At 43.3% G+C, this 22,716-nt stretch overlaps 1 protein-coding gene across 2 annotated transcripts in view; it reads left to right on the forward strand.

Moving 5' to 3' along the window:
- The window catches only part of PPP5C (protein phosphatase 5 catalytic subunit), a 253,241-nt gene that overhangs the window by 93,083 nt on the left and 137,442 nt on the right, over positions 1-22,716 (forward strand). For both annotated transcript variants that reach the window (XM_078660986.1, XM_078660987.1), the window contains exon 3: positions 15,188-15,335. In XM_078660986.1, coding sequence (XP_078517112.1) covers positions 15,188-15,335 — 148 coding nt within the window. The remainder of the gene's footprint in view (positions 1-15,187; positions 15,336-22,716) is intronic.

Below are 22,716 nucleotides of genomic sequence, written 5' to 3' on the forward strand. Positions count from 1 at the left end.
TAGAAACAGCAAGTAATGTATACTGTGTGGACCGTAAATACACTATTTGTTATGTACAAAGAAATGATGATTGTGCCATTTACGATTTAATAAATAAAATAGTTTAAAAAAAAAATTTGAATCTGTTATGGCGTCCAGACCTGTATCCCTTTTGAGAGAAGTCACACAAGATAAAACCATGCGGATTGGATTGTTCCTTAGTGGTTCCTATCTGAATTCATTAACTTAGTTTCCCATTACTAAACCTCAATTCCTTGCTCAAGAATACTCTATTGTTGGTATTGGATATTATTTGACTGCATTTAAACTGAAAGAGACTAGGCCTATTTGTATTTCAATAGGGACACTGTAGTTCATGATGGCATTTAATGATGGATGGTTGGATATAGCATTGTTGCTTGCTTTATGAGGAATGTGACAGTGACAGTGATTGTGTTATTGCCTTAAAGCGTAATACCGGAAGGAGTACAAAAATATAGATCTCCAAGGGACAATGTATTTTATTTGTACCTTGACGCAACTTCCCCGACCTTACAACTACTAATTGCTTTAATTATTAATTTTAACTAATGATTTCTAATTGTAACATAGCCTTTAATTTATTTAAATTGAATATAATTATCCTTATTTTAACCCCACTAAGATATAATATCCTTTATTCAAATAAATTAGTTTTTTATTTTGCCCCCCAATCATAGAACTGGAACCCTTGACCCATTGTACATAAATTCAATACAATTAATTATCTGTAAATTACTTCTAATGCTAACACTAACTTTTAAGTCTAAGTTTAATGTAAATATTGAAAAGGTTATATATATTTGTGTGTTTATTTTAATACAGAAATACTGAACATTGTAAGTAATGCAATCAGGTGTTGAGATTTCCTTCATGCATGCGTTCAGAGCATCACATCCGAATAGAGGACTTACCATGTTACTATAATGATCACAACATGTGTTTACATCTTCTGAGCTAAGGTTCCAAGAGTGTCTGACATATTTATACCTTTTTCTACTCGGGCAGTAGTTCACTCCACAATCCATTGGGTCCCTTCTGTTTAATGCAAAGCAATTGATTTCACAGCATTTCCTCTATATTTTTGTAAATATCCAAGAGCAATGCTTGCTTTCCAAATTACTTATTTTTATCCTAGTTCTAGCTCAAACCCTTCATTAATTAAGAACAATTTAAATGACTATCACCAATTTAGCCTATACAGTAACCATAAATCCTCAATTATTTTACAAGATTTAACATTCCTCAGTAATTTTATAGTAATTTAATTATTTGCTCTTTACATAACCTTAAAATTTTTTGTAATACTAATTCTTAATTGCTATACATTAACTTAAGTTACCACCATTAACTTACCCCTACAACTCGCTCTACTCCTAACTCAATTGAATTCCATTACGCTAATGTAAGTAAATCTGAACTTAACCCCTTTCTAACCCTTAATTGATTCATCTTTAGCTAGCATCGTTATGCTAATAATAATTCTAACGTGGTATGGAAGTGAATTTAAATAAATAACTCCTCCTCTCTTAGGTAATAAACCATGTTTAACTGACCCTTTACTTTAATTGATGTAGTGGTGATCTCTGTAATTGCTGTATATTGATTTAGGACCAGATTACGAGTTCGGCAGTAAAGGTAAGGGAACCCTGCCACATGGTTGGTAGTCTGCCAATCGAATTACTATGTTAGCGGTCTGTTGAAGGAAAGACCGCCCGAGTCCCGCTATTGCCACCAGCCATGCGCAGACCAACACGATGGCGGTAGGGGGAAAGCTACTGTCAGAGGGTGGTACGGATAAGTTCCCAGCCGTCGGTAATACGAGTTGGCTTTCCCTTGAGCCGACAGTGACTGAATGACCACCTGCTTTAAGTTGGCAGAATTGAAGGAATTGGTGTGCATACCCATCAATTCCCTTCACTTCCGTTCAGTTTCAAATTTGGATCCCTTACGCCAGGACCCCCTTCACAAATTCATCTTGACCCTGAATAAACTGACCCTGTTGTCGCCAAAATCCAGGTAAGTCGGTTTTGCACTATTTACCCCTTGACTGGACTGGCCACATATGTTCTGGACTCCAGCAATGGGAAAGCACTTGTAGTAGGTGTTTTTTCACGTGTCATGCAAATGTGTACATTTAACACTTGTACAGTCAAAATATACATGCATCAACACACATTAAAAATATTCCCTGCTATCGGAAACACCGCCGTTGGGCGAGCGGTGAAATTGTAACATAGCGGGCGGGAGACCGCTGCCACAGAAGTCTTTTTAGGACCTCCGCGGTGTGGCTGTCAGACCGACGAACTCGTAATCAGGCCTTAGTGTCCATTATTGTTGTGCAATTGATGCACTGCATGGTATGCCACCATACAGCCAATGGATATTTTAAACAATTGAGGAAGGTATACTTATCAGTAAAAAAATATTGCATCACAAGATTGTTCCATCTAAGAGATGTGTGATTGATATTGAACCCTAACTCAAATCCTCTGATTCTACTGAAAGCAGAAATTTGCATGCAAACTACCAATGGAGTAGAAAGAAAAGATAGAAGAAATGACAAGACAATACTAACAAAGAATTTCTCAAATATGAAGACTCTCAAAAAGAGTAAATAAAAATAAGAAGAGCCACACTCCCTAAAGTGTGGAAGATGAGGAATATTCCATCCTCCTTAAGAAAAAGAAATCGTAAAGGAAATTCAGAGATTGACAACTGCTGGGAGAAATGAGTTAGCTAAGGCCACAGAGTGATTTGCCCCTGTAGTTGTGGCATGCAGCCCTGCAGGGTACATCAGATTGTGCATTGGCTTGTGAGAGTTGAACAAAACTTTTGTGGTAGATAAGTTTCTCTTCTGAATGTCTCAGTAATGATGGCAAAGTTTCAAGTAGCTAAGGTTTTATCAACATCAGACTCTGCTCCACCTTATCAGGTCGGCTACATAAAGTATCCAAACATCTCATAGCGTTCGTCACGCCTTTGGCACATTCAGACGTTTGAGGATGCCCTTCCCGAGTTTCAAAGTGTTATGGAGAAATTTCTAGAAAACATAAAAGCCAAATTGTTTCAGTATGATGTTCTGGTATATGGGAAAGATAAAGAACATTATTACAGAATGCAAAGAATATTGAGAAGGAAACAAAGTCATTCCCTGATCCATAATGTGGGACTGTAAACTGGCTGGCAAAGGGTTTGTGCTGCAGGGAGTTAGGACAAAATAAACATGAGCAGTTCTTGTCCTTGACCCAACAATATCTCGTGTGCGTTCGGCTATAGGAATTCAACACCCCTGCTTTAAACTCAAAGGCCTTAGATAAAAGATATGGAACTTGCTATTAAATCTGGTCAGAAGCACTGAAGCTCCCCAAAAATCCCTGCACATAATGCTGCCAATGGATGCCTACTATAAGCACCTAGATGGACTACAAAAAATTAAAATACAGACTAATCTTCACTGATTTTGAGGACTCTTCCTCTGAGCCAACTAACACACTGTTGTTGAAACCTTTACAAGAAATGACTTGTACGGAGTTCCTTAAGAATGCCTCAAACGTATAGGTTCCAAGTATCACTTCTCATTACTGATATGCACATAGGGGGGCTGCCTATGTTCTCCCATAAAGGCAGAGCACAATGGGCCTCCAGTATGAGTCTCTAGAATGAATGAACAGATAACCATAGAATACCGTGCATGGTGTGGCTGAAAAATGAGCCAAAGTGCTGAAGAAAGGCTTAGTTTTCATGTAAAAGTGGAAAATATGACTCTTTTGCTGCAACACAACACTGCATTTGGGAAATCGATGCTTCTTCGTATCAGCTTGGGTGTTTAAATAAAAGATATTTTAACATGCATTGATCAGTAACTGCAGTTAATCCCAGAATTGTAATGGCATATTCCGACACCACAGAATGTAGTTTTTATATGAAAATACTTCTAGGTGATGGGGCGTTGCTTAGATGGCGCGATGGATGGTAGCTTTAGCCTACTGCTCACTCCGACGCGGAACATGTAATGGCGTTGAGGTGGTCTCCAAGTTGCCAAATGGAGTGCTGGTGACACAATCCTGTAGGGGAACACCAGGGACACCTATAGAGCCCACGGAACAGGTGATGGAACGACTCTACTCTCCTGAAATCGGGGTAATTTTACAGTCTGCTGGCATGTGCTGTGATTTCCCACAAAATGGCCGGCGGGATCAAGGTCAGCCAGGCTTAACGGAGAAGACGGTATGAGCCGCATAGCTGTGCATTCACTTATCCAGTTACAACCACTGTCTGCTTCCTGAAACACCTTTAGCTAGTTTTTCTCCTTGGGCCAATGTCAAGAATTCAGCTTATTACTACAAACGTGTTTTAACGCTAAGATTGCCCTAACCTAACTTGCCTGACTCTAAAATGGAGGCGCACTGCAAGGTGTAAATTTGGGAGGCTCGCCCTGGCGGAGGTACTTCTACTCTACCTTTACTCCTACATTTCTACAATCTTTCCACTTCACTTGGCACTCTTAAGGCATGGCATTATAGGTCACTCACAGTGACTTTTGTGTGACACAGGAGTGCCTCATTCAAGGCTCATGAGTGGCACATAATTGGCATACAATGTGGTGTTACGTAACTGGCACTTCAAGAATGGTATACCATAATTATTGACACCCGCTCTGGAATTTCATGAATATGTTTGACCACTTCTACTGTTTTGAGGGCTCTCAGTGTTCTGGAGTCTGGTTGAAGTGAACACCAGGGCTCAGGAACACAGTCTTTGTCCCTTACATGTACTCACCTCTTTGAAAGGATACCTCAGTCATTAACCCTTCTAGATGCGCTGGCATGAGGACAGGTAGTCCTAATACCACTGGCTGCGACAGCGCCCTGCGACGCAGTGTGAGTTATAGCTCCCTAAAGAGATTCATAGTATCGGGGATACGCCCCCACATCTGTTTCGTCTGCACTCCATACCAACTGTAATGGGCTATGAAGTAGAGGTTTGGGACCAGAGCCCCATCATACGTAAGGTTGGCAGCAGCTTTTGGCCTTATCTTAAGAGGTCTGACAATGGCTGAAAAAACGCTAAAATGAACTTTAAACACTCAAAGGCCCAGCCCCCATCCTCAGTCTCTCCAATTAAGGAGAAAGCGGATATAAACAGTACTATAGACATGATCTTAAAGAAGCTAGCTGAAGTACAGGATCTTGCTAAATGCACAAAATCCAACACGGATATGATGCAACTAGAATTGTGCGCCAAAAGGTCGGCTTTGGCGCACCATAAGCCCCATCAACCCCCGAACTCCAGGGGTCCCCTCAGCGCAGTACTCTGGTGAGAGAGTTCCTGACTGAGTCGGGAGGAGGGGCCCCTCCATGTAGTTTTCTGGGTGGGGGGCCCTCAAGTTTCGTTAGGCTAGTGAAAATAGGACATAACCACTATTAACAATAAAGTGGCTGAAGCAGAGGATCAGATAAGCATGGTGGAGGACAAGGCTGTCAAATCAAACAAGAACATTGAGGCCTAGAGGCATCCTCGAAATCACTCCACAGGGACATGGCAGAATTGGAGAATAGAAAACGAAGGAAACGTATGGATTTTTGGCATCTCTGATGGGACAGAGGAGTCAGTGGATTCTTTTATCTCCTTTCTGAAAACATGTTTGTCCCACTCAACATGCCTGTCTTTCAATAAAAACTTTGCACTAGAGGGAGCAAACCGAGTCCCTTCATTTAAACCATCAAATAAATCCATTACCAGGCAGATTATTTGTAGACCTCTACGTCACCAGCTTTCAGGGATGATGTTGAGCTACATGCATGAGAACAATCACATTATGTGGAATGGCCACAAAATATACATCTCACAGGACTACTCTAAGCAGACTGTGGACGTCAGAAAGAGTTTACTTGGCACTTCGAGCCAGGCTTCAGAACTCAAAACTTTTTTTTCCCCCGGAGTTTTATATAGCGCAAACTTGACCTGAAGGTATGAGGTATCAGAGCGCTTTACATGAGCACCAGTTGTGTTACACTAGGACACATTCATTTTTAATAGGCACTGGGAGATTAAGTGATTTGCCCAGAATCACAGGATGTTTAGCGTCGTTGAGAAGACTCTAACCCAGTCCCCCAGGTTTGAGGTCGACCGCCATAGCCATTAGGCCACATCCTTTCCCTTAATTCACTTTTGCTGGCCCCTCAAAATGTAGAACCTATGTCGATGGGTAGCATAATATTTTTGTTGGTCTTAATGACCAGAATGAAAGAGATGGCCTAGTTACAGAAACCCAACACATGCCTGCCACCAAGAGGAAAAAGCTGAAATCTGTCACCAGAAATAATATGCCATCTGTGATAGAACTGTGATCTTAATGTCGCCAGTATGTACCACACCTGTGCACACTCTCTTGCTGTAGGCAGATAGGCGTTCCTATGTATTTGTTACAGCTGTCGCTGCTCCAATGTATTGGTTAAGTATAGTATCTACTGTTTATATCTGGCACTCTTTCACGAAAAGATTTGCTGTTGAGGCAATGCAGTAACACTTTTTGCTTTGTTGTTTTCTGCCTACGTATGCTCTAGAATGTGCTACTGCATTCACTGAACTCCCGTATGTGATACATGGCCTCTTGGTAAAGGGGGCCTATCAATATGGTCTGCTACAGCAAGGATTTCAACCTGTTCTAAGATAGCTTTTGTTTACCAGGTCTGCGTCCTTACACTTGTTGCTATGCTATACACCCAGGTAGCTAACTTATAGCATGTCTTCAGCTCTGATGTATGCTCAGACCTACTACTTCTATTTGGCACTCCTCCACAAAAGGATAGACCTTTGATAATAGGAATAGGTGTACCTGCGCACCTGTTAAATTTAATGCTCTAATAAGGTTTTTCTTTAATGTTTAGTACTATTGACTAGTTCTATCATTTATTCATGACAAGATGTGCTTTTGTTGCAATACCCTAGTATTATTTATCTGTTCTCAAACTACCTATGCTCTTGGGTTTACCTTCATGCTCGCTACATACTGGTGAGTGTGATATATGCCCTCAGAAAAGGGGGCCTTCAAACATGTCCTGTTGATGCCAGGATATCTCCCTGTTCTAGAATGTTGGTGACTATAGGCCTCGCATCTCCTACATCTGTTACACGGCTGCATGCACATGTGGTCCATTTATATTAAAGGTCCTAGTTAAATACCATAAATATTCACCGTTTCATATAGATTTGCATATATAGCGCAGCAATTTCGTATGTTATCCAATAGATCTCCTGGTATTATGTGTCGCTTCGCTTTTGGTCTCTAGATCATAGGACCATTGATTGATTACATTATTTCTGTGACGGCTGGGATGGTGCCCCACTGTCTTCTCTCCCACATTTAGTGGTTGGTGGGGAGTCTTTTGGATGGTTATTCTTTAAGTGCTTTTCTTGTAGTATATTTTAGCGTTTCCTCTTTTGTGACTTGCATAAGTTCGCTGACATGGCAAACCATCCTTTTGGTCTCACTTTTCCCACTCACTGTTAGCAGTTTGTTCTTATGCAGAACCTCATATTGGACATATCTGTATATTTACACCCAAGAAGTACAGTTACACTGGTACCGGGTTCACTAAATGTGTGCTGGCCTTCGTCTGTCTGTGGGGCACTCTAGAGCCACAGTGAATAAAATGCTCATGTCTCCAAACCATACATGCATTCCTATACTATGGCTAACTCTCCCCTCCCCGAATATGTAAGGTGATCTCATTAAATGTTAAGGTGCTAATTCACCTGGTCAGAAGCAAAAAAATTGAAAACGATCTAGTTAAACTCAAAACCGATATAGTCTTACTACAAGAAACTAAGATTGAACCTAAGAAAGCGACTTCCTTTGGACATGATTGGATCAGTGGAGTTTTTTGCCCCCGCACGAAACAAGAGAAATGGTGCGGTGACCTTGATTGCCAGAAACTCTGGTGTGACTAGATTCCCATGAGATAGACTATGAGGGAAGATGGATACTCAAAAAACGACATTTCCTTCCATGATTTTAATATTTATGGACCAAACTCAAATGACCCAGACTTCTGAGGCTATTTATCCTCTCCACTAAGCCATATCCCAGGTGATGGTCTAATCATCATGGGTGGGGACTTCAACCTCCCCCTGGATGCAGTTTTGGACAGGCAGTCAAAAGCCTCATTTCAGGCATCAAGGTCTCTCAAATCTCTCCTCAAATTATGCGCAGGATTCAACCTAAATGATTTTTGGAGACTGCAGCACCCTGACACCAGGAACTTCCCCTTTTTCCTCTCACACACACACACTCGTCGTACCTGAAAATCGATTACCTACTCGTCTCCAACCCAAACATGCATCTCATAGACCAAACTGATATCTTCCCAACTCCGGTCACCGATCACTCTTGTATCTCCCTATCCCTCATAGGTACTAACACAAAGCCAACTTATAAGGTCTGGTGTTTTAATGATGAATCAATTAAAGATACTGCATCCAAGGACATTATTGGAAAAAACATCCTCAACTACAATATTTATGCAGATGTCTCCCTGTCACTTACTGGAGTGCACTTAAACAACTGTAAGAGGCACTTTAATAGACATACAAGCTAAACTAAATTAAGTCCTGCTGGAGGCTGGCTTAGTATATGGTGCACACTTAAAGGAGTGAATCAACTTGCACTAATGCAGGCAACCCTTAGAGTGATTTTAGTGGTCTTTGATAATCATAAGCTTTCAAAGTGGTAGCTAAGGAAAGCAGCGTTCAGGCCTATCTTGAAGGAGTGTAAAGCAGCTTGTTTTGCCACATTTAATAAATAGTGTAGATTAGATGAAAAAGAACCACACAGTGTTTATGAAGTCTCTTTATTACACGACACAATGACTGACATTAGTACATCTCCTACCCAGAGATATCAACAGTAGACATGAAAATTCTCAAAAGAAATCAGGTAAGTAGCACAGATATATACTGGTTCTAGGGGAAGACCAAACCATATACTAAAGAAGTGGAATGCGAACTGCAAAGAAGAACGGGACTTGGACCAAGGGACTCAGAGGAGTTGGGAGATCCAGGGACCACCCATGACAAGTACCCATGAACTTCATAGAGGCTATGTGCAGAGTGGGAACACAATCATTGGAAAGGAAGTCTATGGAGGAGCCGCGGTTGGAGTTTTAAAGAAAAAGGATCCTTCCCAGTGGACCCCGAAGAAACTCTTTGGAGGACGAAAGGTTGGAGAACCACTCTACCCGTTGATGCCCCAGGAACTAGGTTACCTGCACCAGGAAAGCCGGGTGCATAGGAGTGAGGTGATGTTGGAACCTTCTGTATACGACAATGGAAGACTTTGGAGAAAAGGCCTCTTGAGAAGTTTGTGAAGATGTGTGGTGGAATCAAAGGGTGGATTGTTGAAGAAGAGAACCTTCAAGCAGAGGGGGCAGAGTCTGTGCCACTCAGAAGTGACCAGGAGGCACGGAAGCACAATGCCCACCCCAAGCAAGTGGGACCAGGCGACTCTGAGTAAGACCGGGAGCGTTACATTAACTGTCCTACGTTTGATGTTATTGTCTAGGTGGTCGATGCCCAGTGGGGGCACCAACAAGCCTTGGTAGCCGCAACTAGTGCGGAAGATGACCAGATGCAATCGTTGGTACCAGCAAGATCCATATGACTCCCCACCTGCAGGAAAGTCAGAGCAGGCCCTGCGCAAGCTGGTGAGCTCGCCAAAGCAGGAGATGACCCTCAAGAAGACCCGAAGGCACAGGAGGTACAAGAGGACCTCCGGCAGCTCACTAAAGATGGAGGCCCACAGTGCAAGGGATGCAGTGAGAATGCTGATCTCTGAGGGATGAGCTTCTTGTAGCTCGAAGATCTGTGGAGTGCAGAACCAACAAGCCTTGGCAGTGGCAAGTCATTGAGGAACACAGGGGTTTGGTCCCAGCGGTCAGACAAGGGATACTGGCCTCCAAATTGCAGGGAAGATGGATCAGGCCTCTGAAGAGCCACAGAACTACCACCTGTGTTGCTGAGCCTCGGGAATTCCGTAGGATGACGGGAGCAGCAGACGGTCAGCTTTTTTGCAGTGCCTATGGATTCAGTAGAGTGACTCCTTCATTTCAAGGGAGATTCCTTCAGATGTCCTTGATGCCGTCAGGTCTTCTGGAGACCCTGATCGAAGCACAGATGAGGCAGAAGATTTGAAGAATAGCGAGACCAGGAGTAGCAGGTGTCTTCCTTGATGCAGTCTCTGTTCCAGTCGATGTCTAATGAAGTGCAGGTGTCAAGACATTGGAAGAGTGTCTTGGTTTCAGAGGTGAGTCTTGTTTCACGATGAATCTGAGGGACCCACCCGTCTATGGGGGAAGCCATTAAAAACCCAAGGAAAGGTTTGAAATGACTGGATGATACTCTGTCCAGTTCCGTACCAGAGCGGGAAACAAGCGTTCCCTGAACTGGCTCAAACTGGAGTATGCAAGGCGGGCACCAAATGTGCCCTTCAATGCAGTCTAGTGGCACTTGAAGGTACCCCCACCCCAGTCCAATACCATAAGTCTTGTCTGGGAGGTGGTCACACCTCCCTGTGATAGGAAACCTATTGTTCTACCTTCTCCTGCTCGAGCTCAGCTCAGCAGAAGGAAGGTAGAACGGTGTCTGTGGTCAGCAGCAGGACTAGCTGGCTGGCAGACCCTCGAAGGATGTAACTGGGAGTACAGGGGGCTCCTCCAAGGGGCCCCCGTGTGCATGGGATCATACCTCCAACACCGGAATCAGTTTAATACCAAACATGACCAGGTTCAGCACAGCCATTATATAGTTAGACATCTTGCAGTGACTGATGTCCACTATAATTCTTAAAATGGCTGACCGTGCTTACAAAACCTAGAAAATGAACTCTGGGGTTTGTAGGTGTGTCCTGCTCATGCAGGGGCACCCTCACACATATAACCAAGCACCCTGCCCCCAGGACTGAAGGGCTTTCCATAGTTGTAACTATAGATTTTAAGTGTAGTGACCTCCGATTTAAGCAAACTTATATTTTCGTGAGAGGTGTAAGCTCCTCCTCACAAAGGCTGCAGTGGCAGGTCTGTAGTCTCAGTTGAAGTGGATTCCCATGAGTGGCACAATACATGCTGCAACCCACGGCAGACCCCAGATGTACCTATGCCCTCGGTACCTTAGTACCATGTACTAGGGAATTATAAGGATATACCAGTAGTCAATTGTGGCGGTACAAATGTACTCAACAAAGCCATTTTGGGAGAGAGAGCACAGGTGCTGGGGTGCTGGTTAGCAATATCCATAGCAAAGTGCAGTCAAAGCACAGATACCAGGCAAAATGTGCGGGTAACCATGAAACCAGATCCTACCTTCCTAAAAGCCCACAGTAGCATATGATCCGGGTTAGAGCAAGAAATCAAGTTCCTAGTGACATATGATATATATGTTCAATCTAGACGCCTCCACACTCCCCTTCCTAACAAAAAAGAAGTATGAATACAGCAGGATACTGAGTGAGAAAGCAGTGGGTTGTATTAATAAATATAAGGGTCTAAAACTGTGTGAAATAAGGAGGGAAAATGCTTGCTTTCTTTTGAAACGCAAATAACCAAAAGAGCATCACCGCAATTAAAGATAAATCAAATGTGGCACAAACAAATCCTCAAAAGATTCTAGAGGAATTCAGAGACTTTTACAAGTCGCTCCATAAAGATGACTCCCGGCCTTCCAATGAAATATGCAAGGCATACTTGGAGAGTATACAACTGTCTAGCATCTCTGAGGGATGAGCTTCTTGTAGCTCAAAGATCTGTGAAGTGCAGAACCAACAAGCCTTGGCAGTGGCAAGTCATTGAGGAACACAGGGGTTTGGTCCCAGCGGTCAGACAAGGGATACTGGCCTCCAAATTGCAGGGAAGATGGATCAGGCCTCTGAAGAGCCACAGAACTACCACCTGTCGATAGTAACCCCTGCGCTTGAGTGTGGGCTGGTGGTCTAATTTCCCCTTCCTTTACACCAGAGAGAGGAACGAGGCAGGAATGTTCACCCTCCTTTTCCCTTTTCATCCTGGCCCTGTAACCCTTGCTCCATAACATCCAATCAAATAACGTTATCGCCGGTATTACCTTTAACAAAACCATTGTGAAAGTGGTGGCTTAAGCCGACGATATCCTCATCGTGACTGAAAGCATGTTATTCCATCAAAGCACTAATACATGCAATTGACGATTGCTCTTGAGGTGCAGGATACAAATTCAACAAGGACTAATCGAAGGTCCAGGGAGTAAACAATTCATGTTCCAGAGGCCTCAACTAAAGTACCTACAAAATGTAGGCATAGGATCTGGGTCAGCTCTGATAGAAACTTTACAACACAATGAAAAATTGACATTAACAAAAATAGAAGACTGGTTGGATTGATGGAACCCTACATCTATCACATGGTAGGGTCGAATATAGTTAATTAAAATAATGGTAACCCCAATAACCAATTACCTCATAAGCATGCTTCCACTATCCCTGTCCGTGGATTTTTATCAGAAACCAGATAAAACCTTAGGAAAATTAATCTGACAAAACAAAAACCCCAGGATATCAAACAAAATGCTGAGACTTCCCGCAAACTGGGCGGTGTAAATTTGGTTTATTTTAGAAACCATCAAACTGCATTTCTATCCAAGCAGAGCTCCTTACAGTTCTCTCAACTGTCAGACTATACCCCACTTTGGCTCTTGGTTGTAAGAAAGATCCTTGAAGATATAAATCATATTGTGCTTAAAATTAGACCCTGCCACATGTATTTTCAACACCATTGAACAGGCACTCCTGAAGGTAGACAAACTGATAAAGTTCCCAATAAAGCAATCTAACTTGTCTTTGCTCTGGAATAACTCAAAATTTCAAATACATGGCACAACTGTGCATCGGCGTACCTTGTCCTCAAAGGCATCTCCTTTTTAAAACCGCTATATATCATCAATCGCCTATCTTTTGAAGAAATCTCACACCAGTACAACCTGTTGGTGTTTGATTTCTATGACTTCCTTATGCTTAAAGCTTGCATAGCCAAGTTCAAATACTTCCATAGGGAGCCCTACCGGCCTACACTTATATAATCATTCGACAAATCCGGTCACTTAATGTGTAAATTCTTCTGCCTTCTAAAATCCAAATCCAACCAGCTGAACACTGCCTTGTTAAAGAAATAGGCCAAATCCAGTAGCATCTCTCGGAATGACTGGGGACTGATTTGAAAGTGTGTTTGGTATAAAATTACCTCTTCCCTCTCCCAAACTAAATATTGGCTCCTTCATAAGATGTTTTGGACATCATGTCTCTACAAGATGTCCCTTAGGGAAGACCTAACGTGCTGAAATTGCAATAAGAAGATCGGGGACTTGCCTCATGCACTCTTCTACAGCAGAAATGTCACCCAATTCTGAAATATGGTCTATGACTTTATATGGTCTCTTTTTCGAATCCAGCTGAAGCATGACTTTATCTCTCTTATTCATGGATTTCTGGATCCACTAGTCGGTACGCCTAGGGACAGTCTATTAATATATATACTACCGATTGCGGCCTGTAAGTCTGTGCTCAACAATTGGAAAAACACTTCTACCACCTCCTTCAAGGCTTGACTGAACTAGATTTCGCACCTTGGAGAAGCTGACAATATTTCAATCGAACACTCCCCTTGGAGACAGTGACTCAGACCCATATGCAGAACGTTGAACAACTACTTTGCTAGTAACAAACCCAGATGAAGCCCCCCGCTACCGTATACTATTATACCCAGTGTTACATGCTTGAATGTAACACTTATTTTTACTTACTAGTGCCCATACAATAAGGAGATGGGTATTGGATGTATAATTAAAGTCCTATGGCCCATCTTGGTATTCCGTATATATTAGGACAATATTTGCTTACGAAGGGCTTTACCTGCATCTTCCCACGGAATGCACACCAACTATTATTCTTATTACTCTCGGATGTATTGCTTTATCACGCTGGCTGCTGTGTGGAGATATAAACATGGATATGATTTTCTTCTGACTGGCCATGTCAACTGCTGTATACCTATTTTTTCCTCCTAGCAATTGTATGCTATTCCTATTATTTGTACCATGTATTATTTATTAGTTCAACTAATTGTATTACAATGCGTGACCTGTATTCCGGTTTCATTCGTTTTTCTTTCTATAAAAATCAATAATGATTTAAAAATTTAAAAATATATATATCTTTAGGTATAGTCTGTACTTTTGTCGGGATGGAACCAGTTATAAACTTTGGCTGCCCATCAGATAGGAAAAGCAGTAAAATAGAATTAACTGCCAGAAAGGTTACCACTAATGCAGTTTACAGTATTTTTGATATCATTGTCCTACCTCTAAAAGATATGGTAGCAGTCAATGGAGTAATGTGGAGTAGCTCTTGGAATTTAGGCCAGAATCACACAGAAGTAGAGCTCGGGTCATTGTATATAAAATGTAAACAATTTGAATACAACTATTATGTCTTGTTTAGACCTGACATACTTAATCTAGACAAATCCTCCTAGGAACCTTGCTACACAGATAAGGATAGACAAGGTTATGTGGATATGTATTTGATTTCTAAGAACACAAACACAGTATACCTATTGATGTGGTTACCCTGTATAGAAATCAAACCTATTAAGCATTGTAAAATATGAATAAGGAAACTGGGAGAAAGCGGTCTATTGTGGCCCTGTCCCCAAGACACAAACTTGATGGCAGGAGCATTAAGGCACTCCTTTTAGATAGCGCCCTATAAGCAGCCGCAAAGTGGAAACAACCTAGTATCTTCACTAAGAAGGCAACCGGGATGAGACACCCAGAGGGGGAGGAATAGATTGTTCTAGAAGTTCATTCTCTCTTTCTTATTTACCCATCAGAGAATATGTAATTTTCTCTATGCAACCCTTTAAGTCCCTTTTCCACCCTCCACCCACATTCCCGTTTGTGGAAATATACACATCAGAGCATGAATTACCCTTTCTTGCAATACTTGACATTTTTCTCTTATTATTTATAGTGTGGAGGGCCACATTGCACCTAAACGTCAACGTCCGTGTTTCTTCTCTCACTTTTGTTTCTGCTCAGCAAAATTGCTTTGTTGTATTAAGCACTTTGATGTTTCCTTCCCTAGGTGGTGAAGGTGAAACCAAACGATAAAGATGCCAAATTGAAGTACCAGGAATGTAACAAAATAGTGAAGCAGAAAGCCTTTGAGCGAGCCATTGCAAGCGATGAGCACAAACGCTCTGTGGTGGACTCGCTTGACATCGAAAGCATGAGTGAGTACTGTACTTGGAACTGCAGGCTGATATTGTTTGAGAGTTATGTATCCATGTTACTTGCAGGCCTATTCAGAGACCGGCTACAGCAAAACTACCATGAGCATTGTGTAAGTCTAGAACATTGAGTGAACATTGTGACAAGATTTGAGTGTGATCACAATGTGATTGGACTGAAGTAATGGATGAGTACTCTTTTACGATTAAAAACAAGGAGGTACCATTTTTCAACTGGAAAAGGGAGGGGGTGTATAATACTACAAAAAGAGCTCCCTTTCCCTGCTTTTCTTCAAAATGAGGCTAAGTGCCTCTTACAGTTCTTAATGTGAGATATTTACTGTTCTATTTTTTATTTAGTCGGTTGATAACAATTAAAACAGGAAAAACCCGGACAATTAGAGTCTATTTGTTATCTAGTTTATTTGCTAAAAAGCATGAATTCATTGCATATAACACATCATTACAAACATATCAATTTTCATATAATAAAAATAAATCAATTACAATAAAATACAAAATTGTTAAAAAAGTTCTGTCGAAGCGGCGTTTCGGTGTTCAGATGAAAATCGTCACCTTCTTCAGGACTATACTTTCAAATTAAAACATCTTATTAGCCTGGGTGTAGAAACTGCTTCAATTGGGTTCTTGAATATTCGCTTGGGTTCTTCGTTCATATAAATTAGAAGAAAAAATGGATAGTTAAATTCTCCTGCCTTTATCAATGGGCTTCAGAGTCTCATATAATCCAATGTGTCAGTTTCAATCTTATTGAGTTAATACCTTTCCACTTAAATAAGACTTGGGCACAGGACGGGTCTGTAAACAATCTTTTCCTTCTGGTCTTTTTGACCTTAAATTCTTCTTTAAAAGATGGCCAAGGTATTTAATCACTCTCCCTCTTATAAATTGTCTCTTCTGGTCTGGGAGCCTTCAATTGGTAGAGAAATCCCTGGTGTGGACCATCCTGCAGTATGTTCCTTTTCAATCTGAGTACTCTTTTACTACACAAAGGTGTTCCTAGACCTGTAATTACATAGACAATGAATGGGAACTCTAAACTTGCAAGTAGAATAACCTTTTGTGACTATATAAAAGGTGAAGTAAGTGAGCAGAATCTGATCTTCTTGGCTTCCCTCCTTTTCAACTTAAACATAGAATCTTTTCCATTTGAAGCACTAGATCAGATTTCTCTTACTAGTAGTTCATGTGCTACTGGTAGCTAGCTCTCCAACTATATGTAAGTGACTTTCCTGTGTGCAGCACAGACTAACAAATTAGAAATGTTTGTTTACTAAAATCTATTGATGTCTACCAAAATTAATGAGCCTGTATTTGAGACGTAAATGTGCATATTTTCACAACTCATGAACTGATTTTTTGGGGGAAATAGTTGAATTTCAATATATATTTAAAGGTAATATTTGAATGTTTGAACGATGAATCATGCTGCACTGGAGAGACTTATTTCTAATCATAGCTTAGTGCAGGGACATTGGAGCTGTAGCTGTCATGTATTGGCCAAGTAGTGGCATTGTAAATTGAGAAACACATTTTTAGGTTTTGCTTAAACATGTGCGGTCTCTGCAAGACCTTTTATGTAAATACAGTAGACTTCCAGCTCACCCGTATTTTACTGCTTGTGAGCTTCAGTGTTGCTCTCATTTCGTGTGTTACTGTTTGTCTTGGCATGACTGTGTCATGTCCTCTTCATGTGTTTGGCCCTCCCTTGGAGTATGGACAAGTACTTGTGTCCTTCTATTGCTCCAGTTTTTAGAGCTACTTTTTTATGGTGGGGGGAGGGGCTTTAGGCACTCCATACAAGTGCTATATGCCCTTCTCCGCCACACCAAATAACTCTACTCTATGCCCCTCATGCCACACCACGTCACTCTACTCTATGCCCTCATGCCACACCACGTCACTCGACATCACTCCACTGTGCGCCACTTCGTGCCATGCCGCTCCCCTGCCCTCTGCTCCCCTGAACTCCAGTTCAGACAATGCCGTTCTCGCCCACTCCAGGTCACACAATGCCACTCTAGCCCCCTTCAGTTCACACAATGCCACCTGCGCTATTATGCATCTGTTGCAACTCTGCGCCACTCTGTTGCAACTCTGCGCCACTCTGTTGCAACTCTGCGCCACTCTGTTGCAACTCTGCGCCACTCTGTTGCAACTCTGCGCCACTGTGTTGCAACTCTGCACCACTCTACTTTGCGCCACCCTACTCTATCAATCCACTCTTTCCAATGCCATTCTGCTCTACTCCACACCACTCGGTCTCTTTACTCTATGCCATGCCATTCTGCGCTGCTCCACTCTGAAATGCTCCTTTTTGCCACCGGCCCTCTACCCAACTCTTGCCTACGTCACTCTTGTCTACACCATGCCACTACGCTCTTTCCCTCTCTTGCCTACCTAATCTTTCTCTACACCATGTCACTACGCTCTACTCCACGCTTGCCTACCTCAATTTTCTCTACACCATGCCATTATGTTCTACCCCACTCTTGCCTACCTCACTCTTCCCTACACCATGCCACTACGCTCTACCCCACTCTTGTCTACCTCACTCTTCTCTACACCATGCCACTACACTCTACACCCTAACTCTTGTCTACCCCCCACTCTTATCTACTCCACACTCTTATCTACCCCCTACTCTTGTCTACCTCACCATGAAAGTTCTGTTGTTCTTGTGACCAGCCTCTTCTTGTTGAGAATTCCAGACAGCCTGGGCCCCAGCCCCATCTGCTGGAGTCTGACTCGATGACCAGGTCTGGACTGGATCTCAAGATCGCTCTCCCATTCTAGACCTCTGTATGGGATAGCCACCATTGAATCTCCTCTCTTGCCTCTTCTGACAAGGTCCCTGACTGGGAGTATGTGAGACCCCTTCGCAACTGATGGGCTTTGAGGCTTTGCAATGCATGAAAATGCAGTGGCCCCGGTACAGTCAGGATAGTGTCCCTCAGTTACAGATGCAACATCCATCGGAATAGCTGGAAAACATCCTGCAGGAGATGGATCTCTTTCATCTTTAAATGGTGGGACACCAGTCATTCATTGAAATTCTTGAAGTTTTTTACAGGTAGTTGGCCCCCCTCTCAATTGTCAACCACTAAGAGGTTGCTGCCGAACCCATTGGGGTGAGGCATAGTCCGACACTTGGCCCCGTTGTGGAGGAGGGCTGCTACCTCCTGTCTATTCAGTCGCTCTCTGCCAGGAAGAAGGTTATCTGCTGTGGGTGCGCCAACTGTCATGGCGACCCATATAACTTGATCTGAAAACCCCTGACTGTTTGAAGGACCCCTGCATCTTTTGTGAGAGACATACACCTGTGAAAATATTTCACCAACCAGCTTCTTACTTTTAGGTGGGAAGAAGGGCGATCACTCACTGTTGTTGGAGGAGTTTGAGGTCTGTCCCATGGAGCTGCCTCTGACACTGAATTACTGAGCTCTGGTGGGATAGAAATTCATGAAGCTGGACTGATCTTTGTACTGCCCTCCCCTGGAGTCTTGTCCCTGGGAAGGGTTTTGGGAGGAGAAGCAGCCGGCCGAGAGGCCCTTCCAAGGCCTCTCCCCTGGAAAACCTGAAGATTCAAAATCTTCTTGATGGAAGTTTGGACCTCATCGAGAGATGAGAAGGTTGCCACAAATGTCCCCAGCTCTTTGGTGAAAGGGTTGACGGAGAGGCTCCCTGGGCCACTGCTCCACCTGTGAGAACGCCAGGTCACCCAATTTAGGTTCCACTTTGAGCAAAGAGTGGCGACACTCTGTGGAAGGGTGCACTTAACATTCCCTAGAAATATGATGGCCCTTTGTGCCCAGCCAAAGAGGACTTCCGGTGAGATTAACGAACCAGAGGCCTTGGCATCTTAAGCCATGTCCAAAATCTTTCATGATCGAACCCACTACGTCCAGGAGTTTGTCCTGGCACCTACACTAAGACTGCTTAATCCCCTTCTTAGGGTCTCTAAAGAATTTAGCCAGGAAAGTGGCTATCCTGATATTAATCTCAGGAGTAAGGACTATCTTCCCCCCCAAAGAGTGCCCTGAGCATTCTACTTGCAGATAGCAACGGGCCTCCTTCTCAAGGGGTTTGTGCAGGTGGCCTGTGGCATATTTTGCCACTTTCGCAGCTGGGGCCAATTTTGCTGAACGAGGATAGACCATATCGCTGGGATCCAGCATGTCTGCCACTGCCTCGGGAGGGATGATTTTCAAATGCTTCGGGGACAGGAGGAGGAAGCCCAGGCGTCAATGGGGCCTGTCTCCTTGTCTTGAGTCCCCTTGGAAGTCTTCCCCCTCCCCAATGTCAGGGGAAATAGGTATGGGATCCAAAATCTCATCAGCTGTCTCGGAGGGACCGGTCGAAGTTTGGGTGTAGGCGAGAAAGGTTTGTTTAGGGCACCTGATGGCGTCCTGATCCACTCCTTTATGCTTCCTTTTTGTGCGGGTGACACTAGCTCCAGGTTCAACTGCTGGTGAGAATCCCTTGCAAACTCTTCCGCAATCTGCCTCAATAGGCACTGTTCAACAGGCGCTCTAGCCTCTGAGACCACCCTGTGTATACCTCTGTACACAGAGGCTATTGAACAGTGCCTATTCATCGTCCAAGGGAAGGAAGGACAGGGCCTCTTCCTCAACATATGTGCTCTCGGACATCTGCATGGTGGCCTGCGGGTAAGAGAGCTTGGTTACATGTGCAACTGTCCATATGGTACTGGGGCCCCAGTTGGTTTGGGGGAGGCAGGAGGCCTCCAATGTATAGGGGTTAACCGCTTCCGTGCGGCGCCGTAGCCGCGCCCTGTGCTGGACATTCCAGAACAGGGCGCGGTCGTGACGGAACCGTTCCGTCATCAGCACAGCTCAGCCGTGACTGATGACGGAACGGTTCCGTCACCAGCATCGAAGGGGTTAAGGCACCAGGGACACCACACCCCAATTATCTAGCGAGTAAGCTTGGGACAGTGTTGCCTCTAAGGCCTGAATTAGGTTAATACAGACCCCGCAGGTTGTGACAAATGATAACAGACCCCTAAGGGTGGTAACAATCCTGCAGCACAATACGGACTCGATCCGGGCATCATAAAGAAGTGAGTTGCCTATTATAGACCCCGTAGGCACCGGGGTGTCAGTCTCCAGGCTTGTGAAGGCTCCAGGCCGCTCGAGGTTCACGTCTCCCGATCCCTGAGGGAAACCGACCGAGGCACGTCGCGGAGCCAAGAGGGCTGCTCTAGGTTGTCGTTGCTGAGCCACCTAGCGACCGGAGGGCTGCCCTGCCTCCTCTGCCTCCGAGCTTCCAATAATTCACAGCTGCAGACAGAGCGCTCTCACCTCTTCTGCAAATAAACCCGCAAAAGCAAGTTATGTAGCCAGAAGAAGCGCTATTGCAGCATATATGATAAAACATTTTTATAAACACTTGAAAAAGCCCCATATACAAAAGAGATGGGAGCAACACTTCTCTGCAGCTGCTGAGCAGCAAAGGAAAGAGGCAGCATGGACACTGATGATGGACTATATTGGGACTGCTGTGACATGATTGATTGTTGATGTTGTGCTATCCCAATGATGTTTGGGATTGTTAGTTTTTTTAATTAAGCTAATGTTAACATGGCTGCTGGTTGAATTTAGAATTTATATTATAAAGCATAATCCTTGCCTCCAGTCCAGACAGAATCCAGGTGCAAATGTTTAGATTTAAAGTGTCATGCAGACCCTAGTTTTAGGGAACTTATTTTCTACACCTTAACTTGGAAAGCCCCATAATGAAGAGTACCTGTGTACCTTAGGCAATTGGCAAGTCTCTGGAATTCTTGGATTATTTTTTAAAATTCATTATTGCTGAATAAATCCAAGCTGCCTCATAGGACCTTCTGTTTTTCGTTTCCTTGTGAATGTTTGGGATGATCACTTACTAGGACATTTATTTCAGGAGGGAGTTTAAACTCTTGAGTAATTAACATTCAGTTTCTGGTTGTACTGTTTTTACATTAATTTTGTTTTAATATTTGTATTTTATGTTTTATTACTTTTTTATTGAAATGTCATCACATTCTATAGATAGGCATTCCCATTTGCCAACTAACGTCATCTGCAGAAAAGAACTGTACTGCTAAGTTTACACCTAACACTCTACCACATCTCCTCTTCCTACTGGCCCTCTCCTGTCGAGCAAACAGTCCAAAGATCTATTACACCAAAACCCCTTATATTCTCTGTAGTCACCCAGAACCTTTTCACTCTCTTACAGGTAACCCCCCCGCTTGTCACTCAACTTCAAGCTAAATTTCTTACCACTAAATAATTTGGGGAATATAAAACCCTGAAATGACACTCTTGGTAGTCCACAACCAGGCCTCAAAGTGCTGTTAATCCCCTTTACTTATTCTAGTTCATAACCATCAACTTCTCCATTGCCGGTAGCCACCAGACTTTCTCTATATAGCCGTCATTTGCAAACACGATTCACGTTACCCAGTGTGGCCTGTTTTACTGCTAACAGGAAATTCATTATTAACTTTCCTGCTCTAGTAGACCATGGGTGCACTCCTTTAGACAGGCACCATAATATAATTACTTCCAGTATTTTTACTAGACACCTGCCTTATATGTTATCTTTTGCATCTAGGCTGATGTTTCAGACATGCTTTCGTGACACCACCTTTAGCGCGTGCCACTCCAATTGCATGCCAGAGGTGGATGACCAATTTGTGTCAAAATATCTAGTAACCAATTCCCAACGTTTCTCCCGGAACATGGTGTCTTGGAGGACCTCTGGATGCAGGCACACAAAGGGACCCTCGCCTACCACTACTCACATTCACCCCCCCCCCCCCACTCCATTAGCACCGTAGTATGGTCTGCCAAGAAACATCCCAACAGGCAGATTTGCACGGCAGCTACATTGCCTCAATTGAAAGCAAGAAGCGATCAAGCGTACTAAAAATGAGTTGTGCAGGTGTGTAACATGTATATCCCTGTACTCCAGGGTGTGTTTCGCGCCAGATATCAATACAGCGCAAACAACCCATTACCTCCCGTAGAATAACCCTCATGTTGGGCTTAGTGTGTATCCTTGGAGGGTGCCTATCTAGATCCCTGTCAAGTACACAGTTAAAATCTCGGGGGAGGGATGGGGAAGAGGGTTTGGGAATAGGGGACACCGGTGTGCTCATAGATATGAGGCATGTGCGAAGGAGGAAAGGGCTGACCAATGGGGACATTACATGATTTTAAAGTGTATTACCTGGAATGTGCGGGGGCTTCATACAATGCAAAGGCGACACAAGGTGCAGGCGTACCAAGTAAGGCGAGGGGTGCATATAGCTCTGCTTCAGGAGACGCACCTTAACCGAGTTGAAGGACTGGCC

The sequence above is a fragment of the Lissotriton helveticus genome, chromosome 9 (genome assembly GCF_964261635.1).
Source record: "Lissotriton helveticus chromosome 9, aLisHel1.1, whole genome shotgun sequence".
Classification (NCBI taxonomy): Eukaryota; Metazoa; Chordata; class Amphibia; order Caudata; family Salamandridae; genus Lissotriton; species Lissotriton helveticus.